The following is a 15,236-nucleotide window of genomic DNA, read 5'->3' on the forward strand; positions in this document are numbered from 1 at the left end:
CAGCAAACAGGGGAAGCGAGATTATTAGTAGAAAAAAATTGAAAACCAAGTTGATTTCAAGGCATTCATCTTTTTCACAGGCAAATCTTCCTGGGTGTCATAAACAGAAAGGGGAGAGGCATGGAATGTATGAACTGTCAGATAATACAAGGTTTTAAAAGAAGATATAAACTATGTTTTTTCTTCAAAGGACATTTGGAATGGCAACTGCTGTAACCAACATATACTCGATTTAATATATCTCAGGAAGACAATGCATGGTGACGTATTTTAAGCAGAGATGGACATGAGCAAATTGGAGACAAATTGTGCTGGTGGGCAGCTTTAGGCTTATTTTTTGGCATACTTTTCACAAAAATAAATAGTGACTTATCCACAACTACTTCTAAGTAAGGTTTAATCACTTTGCAGAGGCTGTTAATAATTGTCCAGTTTCACTGTGACCTATGAATGCACACTCCAAATAAACTACTTACGAAATACAAAAATGGTGCTGAAAGTGAATTTGTTAACAAAAGGTCCTCATTGATTTTGAATGGTATTCATTTAGTAGGAGAGGGTTCCCCTCATGTTCTTCAATTTACTTATGTAACAATCTACTGGTATATACGAGGAGTAGATCACATTACATTTCAGTCACTTTAATTGGTTTGGCTTCCAACAATAAATCCTACATGCAGTAAGGACCATGAAAATTCGAGATCTCCCCCTCTCTGGTCCCTTGATCACAGTATTACAGTGTCTAAATTGTTTGGGGAAATGGTAGTATAGCTCATTGAAAGTAATGCTCTTCCAGGTAGCACTATCCTCTTCAATATGATTTCCATAGGTTACACGGAAATTCATAATAGAATCTACATCCATATGTTTCTTTTCCAATTCGGTGGATTTTGTGTTAAGGAACAAGCTTATACTCAGTATGAATGAACACACTGTTGTGTTTGTTACTTGAAGATGACATGACATAAGAAATACACAGAGACACAGGATACTGTGCAACAGCACCATGAAATTATGAGTTCTTTTTTATATATATTTTCTGCGTTGCCTACCTACCTGCGTTGCCTACCTACCTATGCATCGTAGCTCTTGCCAGTTGTTATATCATGAAAATCATGATTTCATTTTATTGTGATTTCATTTTATGTAGTGTTTCAGAAAACATTACTTTATAAAGAATTTTATGTAGTGTTTCAGAAAACATTACTTTATAAAGAATCTCACTAACCCAGAGTAAATCCTCAGATTTTAGCTATTATGCTTTTCACCATTAAAATAACCAGATATAAGGAAAAATATTTTTGTTTAAAATGGTTAAGGTTAGTAAAATATGCAACTTTGTAATGTGACACTTAATAAATCAAAATATTAAAGTCACTAGTACCATACAAACATGGTTATAATATATCATGATGAATGTAAGATCATCTTAGAATTTGACAAAATACTCTTCCCAGTTTAGATTTCCTTTCTTGGTTGGTAGCTCCTATCTTGATCTACCTTAAATACTTGATTCGCATACAGAGGATGGTAATGTAAAACAATAAATTGGTGGTATTTAAATTCTGAAACCTTGCATACTAATCCTGGATTATTTGGAGATATCTTTCATGGCCAGGATGGACTAGGACTAAGACAATATATCAATGGTTGCAACTGAATAAAAGCTCAGCATTGCAAAAATGGTCTACAAGAAAACAGTATGTGTTCCTTTTTTGATATCCATTTGTTGTACATTAGAATTAAAATCACAATATTTAGCAAAGAACCCAACTAGGTAAACCTTACAGAACTGCATAATACAGAGTTTCTGGGAATTGTTAAAGCAGTCATGCATTCTGTTCAGTGGATGAAATAAGTTTCTAGATGATAACATTCTTCTGCATGAAGTTAATATTTAAGACCATGAATTCATGCTGCAAAGAACCCAAAGATGGGTACTTAAAATGTTTAAGACATTTCTATGCAGCATATCCATATGAGATTTAGTTTTATTTCTGCAATGCGATCCTAGTCAAAACACAACAAAAATGACCATAATTATCTGCATGTATAACTTTTAGGAACCTTGTCTTTGCCATTTGATTTTCAGAACAATGATGTGGCTAGTATATTTCATTAGAGGGTAAGAAATCCTAACACTAATCCTTTTACAATCCATTGAACTATAATGGATCAGAATTATGAATACAGTACACAGCATTTCCATTTTGTTTGTGTTTACGTAGTCTATGAAACCTTTATATGGTTTCTGTTGTAAATTTATCTCTAGCATTAGTTTGAATGCTTGTTAGAAATAAAAGATTAAGAAAGAAGACACAATAACAAGCAAAGAGGCTTCTGGTGATCAATTTCTCTTTCTGGCAAAAACCTAGCCTGATGCTGATAAAAATGACTGAGCCACTAAACCAGCTCCTGTGGTTTCTTAATAGCATGTACAATCTTCTTCTTGTTTTCTGTTGGGACCACCTACCTCTGTCCATGCTGTGCCATTTCAATTGCTCTGCGGGCAGGAACCGGGGACCCTCCATCTGTCACACTTAGAACCTCCATGGACTTCCTCTCCGGTCTCCGCTTGCCATGTCTGTTCAGCATTGGAGAGTCCACACGTTTTCTGGGAGGGTCTTTATGCAGAGATAATGCAGTCAACTTAGCAAGGTTATGAAATCACTCAAATGTCTTGGAATGGCAAAACTCAGCGTTCCCTCAACTTAATTTTCTAAACCCAATAGAGGGGATGAGGACCATGTTAGAAAGCAAAACCATTTAAACTCTTTCCACATTTCTTAATCTCATACCTGGTCCTTTTTACTCTTGTCATTCCATCTATCTAAAGCAGTTTTTTAAAGTAGCTTACATCATAGCACACATATACACGGGAAAACAGAGCTTAGATAATGCAAAGATGATAGGCATTTTAATCAGGGAAATCATAGATACAAAGGAAAACTTCTGAGTTGTTTCTCTACAAATTTTATCTTTACATTCTAGTTTTCTTTTTTCGAATGCTACATTTTATATCTTATACTTATGTTTTCTTTGCAAAGTATTCTTGTTGCTGACCTTGTACTAAAACTTTTTAAAAGAATAGACATTTGATGCTTTAATCCTAGAAAACTGTGAATAGTAATAGTAAGTAGATATATCTGCAGGCTTTGCAGTTCTGTGACATTATGATCCCATTACAGGATCTCGGTCAATACTTCATCACAAGATGCAGATATACAAAAAAATTGCAGACAATGAAACACAAAAAGAGAGCCTAAATGAATGAGAATAATATAATATAGATTTCTAGTATTCTGAATCTTGCACCCATTGCAGACAGCTTTCGTTGAATGACCATTTGTTCAGTGATTGTTCAAATTTATGATGGGACTGAATGAGACGGACTTATGATGTGTCCTCCTAATTGCACCTTTTGCAATGTCCCATGGTTATGTGATCACCATTTGCAATCTTCACTGCTGACTTTCAATAAGCAAAGTCAATAAGGAAGCTGGCAAGAGTTTTCAAATGATGACAGTTTTGCTATGGGATGCTACAACTGCATAAGATGCCTAAGGCCAGTAACTGGGACTGCCATAACTGCCATCGTTTAAATTTAAATGGTCACACAAATTCATATTTAAGATGGCATCATTTAGCAACAACATTGCCAGTCCCAATTACCCTTGCTAAGTGAATACTACCTACATTCTAATATTTTTTTCCTTTATATACTGATAGCCACCTGAAAAAGAGAGCACTTATATATATCTTTGAAGAAAACAATATCTCCAAACAATTGGTTGACTGAAGTGATATTTAATGGGTAATAATCTCTCTCTCAGAGGAACTAGAGATCAAATTGTCAACATATGCTGGGTCATGGAGAAAGCTAGGGAATTCCAGAAAATCATCTACTTCTGCTTCATTGACTATGCTAAAGCCTTTGATTGTGTGGATCACAACTAATTGTGGCAAGTTCTTAAAGAGATGGGAACACCAGACCATCTCATTTGTCTCTTGAGAAACCTTCATGTGGGTCAAGAAGCAACATGAGAATTGGACAAGTAACCACTGATTGGTTCAAAATTGGGAAAGGAGTTTGGAAAGGCTGTATACCGTCACCTTGCCTATTTAACTTATATGCAAATCTAGACAGCATACTAAAATGCAGAGACATGCCAACAAAAGTGTGTATAGTCAAGGCTATGGTTTTCCCAGTTGCAAAGTATGGCTGTGAAAGTTGAACCATTAAGTAAGGTTGAGCGCCAAAAGATTGAAGTCTTTGAACAATGGCGCTGGAGAAGACTCCTTGAGTGCCTTTGATTGCAAGGCGATCAAATCCTTCAGCCCTAAAGGAGATCAACCCTGACTGCTCTTTAGAACGCCAGATCCTGAAGATGAAACTCAAATATTTTGAGAAGGAAGGACTCACTAGTGAAGAGCCTAATGCGGGGAAATATTGAAGGCAAAATAAGAAGGTGACAACCAGTGTTCCCTCTAATTTTTGGGGGGCTGGGCGGAAAAGTATAGTGTCTGAGCGGCAGTCCCTTCGGGACTGGGCGGCACAGAAATAATAAATAAATAAATAAACAAGCAAACAAACAAACAAAAAACCCACCCTGTTTTGCCTCAGAGAATATCAAAATAAAATACTGTACTGTATGTCTATAACAGTGAGCTCATAATAGGGCAACTCTATCAATATCAAAATGCCACTTAAATAGTTGAGCTAGTTTCAAACTAGATTTTGATTTTCTTTCTCTCTTCCTTACTCCCATTCTTTTTCTTTTTCTTTTCCTTCCTCTCTTTTTTTCTATCTGTTTCTCTCTCTTCCTCTCTTCCTCTCTCTCTCCTTCCCTCTCACTCTTTCCCTCTCGGCTTCTGGGCAGGTTTGGAAAACTCTGAGTTGATGATGATTTTTAAGTGAGCGATTGCTCACTGCTCAGCTTAGAGGGAACTATGGTGACAACAGAGAAAAAAGTGGCTGGATGGAGTAACTGAAGCAGTAGGCATGAGCTTAAATGGACTCCAAAGAATGGTAGTGGAGAAGAAGGCCAGGAGGAATGTTGGGGTCGTGATGGGTTGGATACGACCTCGCAACTAAGAATAACTATATACAGTGTTCCCTAGATTTTTGTGGGTCCAAACTTTGCGAAAAGTCTATACCACGGTTTTTCAAAAATATTAATTAAAAAATACTTCGGTTTTTTCCCCTACACCACGGTTTTTCCTGCCCGATGACGTCATATGTCATCGCCAAACTTTTGTCCGCCTTTAATAAATATTTTATTTAATAAACTTTAATAAATAACCCTGGTGAGTAATAATCTAAATGATTGCTAAGGAAATGGGAAATTGCAATTTAGGGATTTAAAGTGTTAAGGGAAGGCTTGTGATACTGTTCCTAGCCAAAAATAGTGTATTTACTTCCGCATCTCTACTTCGTGGAAATTCGACTTTCGCGGGCGGTCTCGGAATGCATTCCCCACGAAAATCGAGGGAACACTGTATATATATCTCCCTCCCCTCCCCCTCATCTCTGTCTCTCACAAACACAAAATCTTGCTCTACATTTTTAAAGACAAATGAACAAAGAGCTGCATTCATTCATTGTGCTTCCCTCGAATAGTAATGTATCTGAATATTAAAATCAGATGATACATCATCCAGATATATTTAGCTTGAATACAAAACATTTAAAGGAGTATGTTTTTGTTTCTTATATAAGAAAATGTGGGATATAGTTTGCATTATGTATGAATAAGGAGCATGATGTATCATCAGATTTGAAGAAGCTGGAAAAACTGCTACCTTAAAAAACAGAGGTATACTTGCACTGAAGAGAAAATCCAATCAGGTGAAATATTAGTTACAAGCTGATCTGCTCCCTTATGGCAAAACACGAAGTTACATAAAATTATAATTGTACAAAACAATTGAGTTTAAGAAGCCAGGTGGATCAATCAGAAAACATACTTCCATAATTTTCATCAAGTGTTTGTCTGTATTTCCATGTGAACATGAACTTCCCACCAAATTGGTTTTTATTTCAGTGGTTAGGGAAATTCTAAGTACAAAATGCTTAAGAAAAAGTACATTTAGAAGCTCTTGTAAATTATAGCAGCTATTGTTCATACATTGGACTTTCTGAATGCACAATAAACATTTTCATTAGCTAGAATTTTATAAGTTTATCAACAATGGATGGCGATGTGACTTTGCCCTCAATAAGGGCAGCAGAAGAGTGGGACTTAAAAGAGTATACAGTTTAAAAATATATATACCTATTTCATTTCTAGGAGGAAGATCCTCATCTTCATGACTGGGATATCTCTCTTTCCGATCAAGGAGTAAAAAATAAATCATTTTCTCCTGATTTTCCCTAGAAAAAATATAACATATCAACATCATTTTTTAGTAAAATGTTGCCTTTTCTATATAAAATGTACTCCATTCTGGATCTCTTAAATATTTAGATAGTATATAAAATACTGTTTTAGCTCTGCTGTATTCAGCTCAGACTCACCAATAAATTGGTTTATTAAATAAATAAATGAATATAAGATCTAATTCAGATGTTATTTACATGCCTTGACCTTTTTAGTAACATTTTTTAAAGGGGTTGCCTATATTAGAATGTTAAGAGCAAATTGAAATATGTGAAAGAAGCATATTATGTAGTCCTTCCTGGATTCTGTTTCAGAATGTCTATGATGTCTATTATGCATCAAGTGATTTCAGACATCAGTTGATGCATAATAGACATAAAATATCTTCTACTTCCACATGGTTCTCTAAGGTCATCATGAAAAATCAGGTTCAATGTCTGGCAGCTTAGTGAAGTACAGAGGACAGAGAGTAGAATGGGACTTTCCATGCAGTTTTATTCAAACTGTAGAATTCACTGAACTTGGGGTTCCAAGAATATGTATTGCTCTCAGTATTTGATGTCAGGGACTGCTATAGCTGAATTCCTATTATAGTATATAATTGTAAGATAATATACTATGTTACTCTACTATTACTGTACTCTACATATCTGTAATTCAAACATGCTTTCATGCGATGGTTTTTTTATATTGAAGAGCGTTTGCATACACAAATTACATAAAAATGGTTTCATGATACTGAGGTTATATGGTGCAAATTGTCTAAACCAGAGTTTCTCAACTGTGGCAACTTCAAGATGTGTGGACTTCGTTTCCAAAATTTCCCAGCCAGATTGCTGGGAATTCTGGGAGTTGAAGTCAACATATTTTAAAGTTGCCAAGTTTGAAAAAAAAACTGGTCTAAGCAACAAATGAATGACCTTCCAATCTGCTGTAAATTATCCTCTATTTGAGAAAAACGGGAAATAATAATCCTAACTAAATATCCTAGATTATTAAATGTTTATAACTATGACTGCATGACTGTAAATTGTTGTTTGTATCCTTACGATTAGTGTTGGGTGAACCCATTGAAGTTCGGGTTCGGCCAAACTTGACGTTGGCGTTCGGGTTCGGGGCCCCGAACCCAAACCCCAACACCTCTGGCCTGGCGGGAGGTGAAGCACTGGGGGGGAGGTCTGGAGTTTCCCCTCCTGCCCCCCCAGCTGAGTTGGAGGCTTGAGCCTCAGAGCCCTCCACGCCTCCCCTTCCCACCCACTGCCCACTTGAAGCTGCCAGCTGGGATCCTGAATAGCCAGCTGGCAGAACCTGCCTCCCCACCCCTCTGGCCCGGCGTGAGGTGAAGCGCTGGGGGGAGGTTAGGCTCCTATCCCCAGGAGCTCAGCAGGGAGAAAGTCCTGCCTCCCTGTCTTTGCAACCAGCAGAAGAGCTGCGGTGGAACAAGCGAGAGGCTCCTAAGCGGGCTCCAGGGTGAGGTGCGGGTCTTACCCCCCCCCGATGGGGGGCCCCAAGAAAATGGGATTCCACGCCTCCTTTTGCTTGCACCACCCCCTGGTCTGTGGAAAATCCACACCTCCCCTCCCTCTTTGTGCTCCAAAGGTCCAGATTCCCTCCGTCCTTTTAAAGCCCTTCAGGGGCGGAGCCCTCCCCATCTCTCCCTCCTGCCCACCGCCCACTTGAAGCTGCCGGCTGGGATCCTGAATAGCCGGCATGTGCAGAGCACCTCAACCCCCCCCCCCCCCGCTGCTGCAATAGTATCACGGTGCTTGATCGAACGCGAAACCTGAACATGGACTTCTGAAAAAGTCCGGGATCGGGTTCGGTATACTGAACCCAGCCAAATTCGGCGCAGACCCGAACTATGTAAGTTCGGTTCACCCAACACTACTTATGATTTATATTAAGATTGTTTCCTGATTGCTTATTTGAAGCCTATGATAATCATTATGTGTTGCATCTCATGATTCTTGACAAATGTTTCTTTTCTTTTATGTACACTGAGAGCATCTGCACTAAAGACAAATTCCTTGTGTGTCCAATCACACTTGGCCAATTAAGAATTCTATTCTATTCTATTCTATCCCATTCCATTCCATTCTGTAATGCTAGGGAAATGTTTTGTTCATTTGAAAGTGCTCACAAATACAATTAAAAGGAAAGAATACTAATCTTTTCCAAATAATTTATTTTTAAAATTGGAAGTCATATTACATTATATTAATTGAAGCAGAAAAAAATTTGACACTATGCATCTGATTATAACCATTTTGAGGGACTGACTTAAATTCAAAGTAATTTCAGCATTCTTCAAGAAAACGCTTAATAAAGATAAAGTAAAGTTGCCCAATCTAATGCCCCCAAGACATTTCAGATTACAGAATGTCCTCAACCACATGGACATGTTAGGTAAGAATGATCAGTTATATTCCACTATTAGAAAAAAAAGTAGAATGGGGGAGCGGGAGAGAGAGGGAGAGGGAGGGGGGGGGGAGAGAGAGAGAGAAAGAGGGGGGAGGGAGAATCCAGTGAAGGGCTACCAAAAATTTTACTACCATACTGTGGGCATAGCTTATGCAGGACACCCTGCATTTTCTTTCAACATCTTTCAATGCAAATTGAGTGCTCTGGGACAGAGCTCCATTTTCACTACCCCCCCCCCCATCCGGGCAGTAGCCCACCCCTGGAAGAATCCCAAAGTTTTTGAATACCAAAACATTGTTACAATATGTTGTACAGGGTACAGTGTACACTATGAAAATCACTACCTTCAAATGTGCTAGCTACCTATTCAGAAAGTTTTAAGAACAGTTTGTTTATATTTTTGGAGGCTGGGTTATTAATGTCAAATGATGTTGGTGATATATTCCTCAGTCACAGATAACCTAACTTAAATACCACTTTACTACTTCCTGCAGTGATAACCTCTGCTCATTTATCCACATTTGGCATAGCAGCCGCATTTGGCATAGCAGCCACTATATGAAATGGAATATTTTGTAAATAGATGGTTCGCTTCATTTTCTTATGTTTTTATATATCCTTTTTCTCTTTAATTATTTTTTATGAAGGAGGGTTCTGATGCCACCTGCCTAAAAAATGTTGTTTCCCCTCTTTAATATGGAAGTATAATTGTTGCTTACATTGTTTCATTTCCTTTAACACATATGTGACACTTCTTATACATTCAACCAATGATACATAGAGTACTTACTCTTCTGATAGCAGGTCCTGTAAAAGTTTGTTTCTGTCCCGGAAGCAACCTAAAGAGTGCATGCTATCTAGAACATCAGGATCGATATCTTCCAAGGAAGGGAGGGAGCGAATCTGAACCTTTCGAGGAATTGGTTGTTCTGGTTCTGGCTCATTCTTACCCCCTCTTTAGATGAGAAAGGGAGAGAGTGGGAAGGAGAGAGAGAGAGAGAGAGCGAGGAGGGAGGGGGAGAGAGGAAGGCAGAGAGCGGGAGAGAGTAGAAAGGAGGGAGAGAGGGAATGAGAGAGGGAGGAATGGAGGAGGAGAGAGGGTGGGAAAGAAAGGTAGGGGGGAGGGGGGGAGAGAGAGAGAAAGAGAGAGAGAAAGAGAGAGAAAGAAAGAAATAAGTAAAGAAAGAAAATAATTATACTGGTGTACAAAAGGAAAATATTCTCCCAAAGAGGGAACTCAAGCAGTTTTGCCTCTAACTTCAAGAGAGATTTAGATTCAAATTCTAGGATTTTAAATAGTGACTTCAATGTACAATATATCAAAGGAGTTCACAATTAGTAAATTAAATATCCTGGCTGGTACAATTAACCGAAGTGCAGAGTCAAATGGAGGAGAGGAGGCTGTTTTGTTCCTTTGGAAGACACAAGGTGTCTTTTTTATCCCCTTTCAGAGAGATTTTAAAAACCGCAGTTGGTATTCAGAAGAGATTATTTGCATTATTTTCCATTGCCATCATCGTTTGGTAACACTACATGGTTATCTAGCCATTGCAGTATCAGGGGTTACTATAAAAAGGACAAACGAAAGAATCGTTTTCATGCTACTAGAAAGTGCACAAGAACTATTTCAAAGTTGGAAGTTTTAAATTTCCAAACAGCTCCTGTGATTATTAATTAGAAGCACAACAACACTTCCATTTTTTCCTCCTTTTTGTAATGATCACCAACTTGATCATGAACAAGAGAGAGGAAATGACTAAAGCAAGTACTGACTGGAAATACACATGGAGGCTGATTTGAAATTAAAATTCTCCTTTGAATACCTAAGGAAATTTTGATCTATCGATCTCTCATGCACAGTTCTGGTTACTGATTAGATATTAATTTCAAAGCCTCCATTCAAAATACTACAAATTCTCTTAATAATAAATTTGATGCCGCTGATTTTATTGTTTAGAAGCTTACATCAGATATATTGAAACAATATTTTAATGTGAATAGTATATCAAATAGTTTATTCCATTTTTTTAAAAAATTAAAAACCTTTCCAAGACAACAAAGCTATTTTAATTAGTTTCTATTGGTTGCCATATCTAATGTTAATAGAACCCTACAAAAAGACTGATCTAAATTGTTTGCAGAAAGATATTTCTATTATAGGATGGAATAATGGTGTATTATCCTTTGAGCAATATTAGTTATAACACAAGGTTTTCAGGAAAATTAAGATAGACTGAACATACCTAGAGATAAGAATATATCTAGAGATATCAGATAGGGCAATGCTTTTGAACAGTTTTATTCCCTGAATGATATCACAACTATTAAAAATAATATACATAATGAAACAGAAATACTATTATTAAATGTTAATCTTTATTTTTAGGGGGGGAGGAAATTCTAGCTCTTCTATATTTAAGGCATAATTTCAAGAAATTACTGTCTTTAAGTTCATATTTAAAATATTAATAAAAAGTTACTTACATATACCATATATGCTTCTGAATGTGTTCTAGCTAGAAGTCAACAGAAAAAATGGAATGACTATAACAAAATAACAACAAATGCTAATTAATACTCTAATATTTTTCTTAAAATACAATATCGTATCTCTGCACAAAATTACCAGTATATTTATATTCTTATGATAGGAATGTAGCAGTGTCATTCAATACTGAATGTAATACAGTAATACCTCTAGATACGAGCTGCTCTACATGTGAGTATTTTAAGATACGAGCCACGAGGGGAGAGACATTTCTGTTCTATTCCCGAGCTGAAATTCGGAATACGAGCCGAGCGTCCACTAGGTGGCGCAAGGAATCCTTGCTTTTGGTTATCTCGGAGGGGAAAAACAACTTGTTCCAGATACGAGTTGCCTCGAGATACAAGCTCCCTTATGGAACGAATTATGCTCGTATCTAGGGGTACTATTGTACTTTGCTAATTTCCTGAGATTCACCACTGGCTTAGGCAAATTAAAGAACCTGAGATCTCTGAATAAATGCTCAGCAAATAAATCCAAATCTTCCCGTGTCCTTCTAAAAAACGTTTTCTCCTCTTAGAAATCCAATGGAAAGAACAGAGGAGTTTGCAAGACACATTGCTAATATAAGGCAATTGGGAGTTATAAACATAAAAATCTATTGCAAATTATTCAGGTTGACAGGGAATGTTATCTTCTGCCCAATGTGAAGAGGAAACATGGTGCCAGCGTGGGTTTGGCCCGATCTACTCAATATGAAGAGGAAACATCAAGCCAACATGGCTTTGACCCAATAAACACCTAGTGCATGCCAGCAATTTGGGGAGTGGTGTCAAACTAGCCACGCCCACCCAGTTGGCCACACAGCCATTCCGAAGTCAACCACAGCCATGATGCAGCCCTCAATGAAATTGAATTTGATACCCCTGCCATTGACCATAGAACAAACCTTAAAATTCCATCTCAGCCAAGTGATCTGAGACTCTCTGGTTAGTACTGAAAACCATAGATGAGTTTGAAAGAAATCAAAGCAATAAAACCCATCTGTTTACTCACCAAACTGACCAAAATAATATCCCTCCCATAACAGTGCCTGGAATTAGGTTGGATTAGAATAGATACCGTATATACTCGAGTATAAGCCGAGTTTTTCAGCCCCAAAAAATGGGCTGAAAAACACAGCCTCGGCTTATATTCGGGTCATTGACAAAGTCACCACACGAGGGCGCCATTGCTTGAGCCAGAGCGAGGAGGCACCAGCTTTTGTCCCCTCTCGCACGCCGTAGTTCCTCTCCCTAGCTCAAGCAGAGGCAGCCATTTGCTCCAACCGAGAGGGGAAAAAAGCAATGGTGAGTAACTATTCCTTGCTCTCTCTGCATTGGTATTTTGTGGTAGTTGCTGTCCTTGCTTGGATAGGATCTAATAATGTGTTATGAGGCAGAGCTAGACAGGAATTCTTTTTCTATCTGTCTATCTTTCTATCTATTTTTCTATCTAACTATTTTTCTATCTATCTATCTATCTGTATCTATTTCTATCTATCTATTTTTCTACTATCTATCTATTTTTCTATCTATTTTTCTTTCTTTCTATCTATCTATCTATCTATCTATCTATCTGTATCTATTTCTATCTATCTATCTATCTATCTATCTATCTATCTATCTATCTATCTATCTATCTATCTATCTATTTTTCTGTCTGTCTGTCTGTCTGTCTGCCTATCTATCTTTCTATCTATATCTATCTATCTATATCTATCTATCTATCTATCTATCTATCTATCTATCTATCTATCTATCTATCTATTTGGTTTTCTATGCTGATAACCTCACAGCAGCTAATGCTGAAGCTCTTCTTTGGATACACTTATTTATTTATTTGTTTGTTTGTTTGTTTATTTATTTAATTGGATTTGTATGCAATCCCTCTCCAAGGACTCAGGGTGGCTCACAGCATATATAAAAACAGAACAATAATGTAAATCCAATTAATGATGAGAAGGAATCCAGTTTTGAAGGATTTTAACTCTTAGGTTTTAGCTTTGTTCCTGATCGAGCTACTTTTTTTACTTTTTAATTTATTGTTAATATTGTTAATTTGTTTACCCTCTTTTAAATTTACAGAGCTAGTTTACTGGTTTTCTTTAAAATAAATATTCTAAAACATGTCTCAATTAATGTAATTTTATTGTTTTCCATTTTTATAAGTTACCAGTAGCCACTGCATTTTCTAACCTCGGCTTATACTCGGGTCAATACGTTTTCCCAGTTTTTGTGGCAAAAATTGGTGCCTCGGCTTATACTCGGGTCGGCTTATACTCGAGTATATACGGTAATAATGTTGTATGGTTTTAAATTGCTGGGGTTTTAGATATGTTTTATTTTAATATTAGATTTGTTTCACTGTTATATTGTTTCTATTACTGTTGTGAGCCACCCCGAGTCTTCGGAGAGGGGCGGCATACAAATCTAATTAATAGTAATAATAATAATAATAATAATAATAATAATAATAATAATAATAATAATAATATAAATCAGGATTGTCAAACTGGTGGCCTGTGGGCTGGATGGATCATGCACAAACCACACCCAACCCCAGTTTTGCGAATGGGAAAAACATCACCAAATGTCACATAATGGCAACATGATGTTGTGGTTTTGACACCCATGATCCACATCATCTGGAGAACATGCAGCTGAGACAGCGGTGGGTTGCTCCCAGTTTGGCATGCGCAGAAGCATCACACACGCACACAAGTGCACATGCAAACTGGTAACGACGGGATTCAGAACCCACTACTGGGCTGAGATGCCCCTAAAATCTCCACGACCTCTCTCAAGAGTGAAGTATTGAAGTTCCCATGCGTAATACTACATTACTCTGGCTGTCTTTTGGAAGGCAGTCTAATCTCTATCTTTACTCAACCAATCTTATTTTTTTTACTGCTTTTACTGGCCAGGTAGAACAGCAAAGTCCATTCATGCATGAGAACTCTCCAAAGAGGTTCATATCCTAGGGTTATACAGGCAAACTTTCCACTACTCTTAAATACGTTCGTACATAGCACTTGTTCTGATTTATCAGACAAAATCCACATGGCTGTAATTTTAATAAAGGAAACAGACTCTCTGCTGAATAGTCAATGGATCCCATATGACAGTGTAAGTTTATAAGATCGTATGAGCCAGTATGCGTTGTGCAGATGGCTTGGTAGTACGTATGACTTAGGGGTAGACAGACAATTGGAACAATGTTTAAATCCTATTAGCAGAGTGTATGAGATCAGAGACCCACTAAATTGGCCTGCAAGAACTATGGCAGCTGTTTTGCTCTCATTATTTTCCACCTCATTTCCAACTAATGAGTACTGGCAAGTCAAAATAATCTGCATGAAAATGTGAGGGAATAGAACAAAAAAAAAAAAGAAGAAGACTGTTTTGAGACTGTGGCCAGGAGGCTCAGAAAGGTACAACAGAATCAGTGGTTTAATCTGTACTCTATAATAACCACTATGAAAAATTCTGAACTATATTTTATAAATGTTCAATGTATAAAAGGAAAAAAAATCTGAAGGAAAAGCAACCGAGTTAAAACATAGGTGAGAACGTCTCCTTTAAAAATACAGTGGTACCTCATGATACGAACCCCTCGTCTTACGAACAACCCGAGATATGAACCTGGGGTTCAGAAATTTTTTGCCTCTTTTTACGAACTTTTTCCTTCTTACGAACCCTCCGGCGCCGAGAAGCCCCGCCGCCCGGCTGTCGCTTTTTGAAACAGCCGGGGGGCTTCTCAGCATCCTCCTGAACCCAAATGCCAAACCCGAACTTCCAGGTTCGGCGTTCGGGAGGCAGCCGAGAAGCCCCCCCCGGCTGTTTTAAAAGGTGACAGCCGGGTGGTGGGGCTTCCCAGCGGCCTCCTGAACCTGAACTTTTGCCGAACTT

General features: G+C 37.7%; 1 protein-coding gene across 7 annotated transcripts in view; it reads right to left on the bottom strand.

Moving 5' to 3' along the window:
- BRSK2 (BR serine/threonine kinase 2) overlaps window positions 1–15,236 on the bottom strand; it is a 585,161-nt gene that overhangs the window by 104,080 nt on the left and 465,845 nt on the right. For all 7 annotated transcript variants that reach the window (XM_070765086.1, XM_070765110.1, XM_070765119.1 and 4 more), the window contains exons 9-12: window positions 11,286–11,317; window positions 9,592–9,756; window positions 6,276–6,373; window positions 2,474–2,624 (exon numbers count right to left, since the gene is read on the bottom strand). In XM_070765086.1, coding sequence (XP_070621187.1) covers window positions 2,474–2,624; window positions 6,276–6,373; window positions 9,592–9,756; window positions 11,286–11,317 — 446 coding nt within the window. The remainder of the gene's footprint in view (window positions 1–2,473; window positions 2,625–6,275; window positions 6,374–9,591; window positions 9,757–11,285; window positions 11,318–15,236) is intronic.

The sequence above is a fragment of the Erythrolamprus reginae genome, chromosome 1 (genome assembly GCF_031021105.1).
Source record: "Erythrolamprus reginae isolate rEryReg1 chromosome 1, rEryReg1.hap1, whole genome shotgun sequence".
Classification (NCBI taxonomy): Eukaryota; Metazoa; Chordata; class Lepidosauria; order Squamata; family Dipsadidae; genus Erythrolamprus; species Erythrolamprus reginae.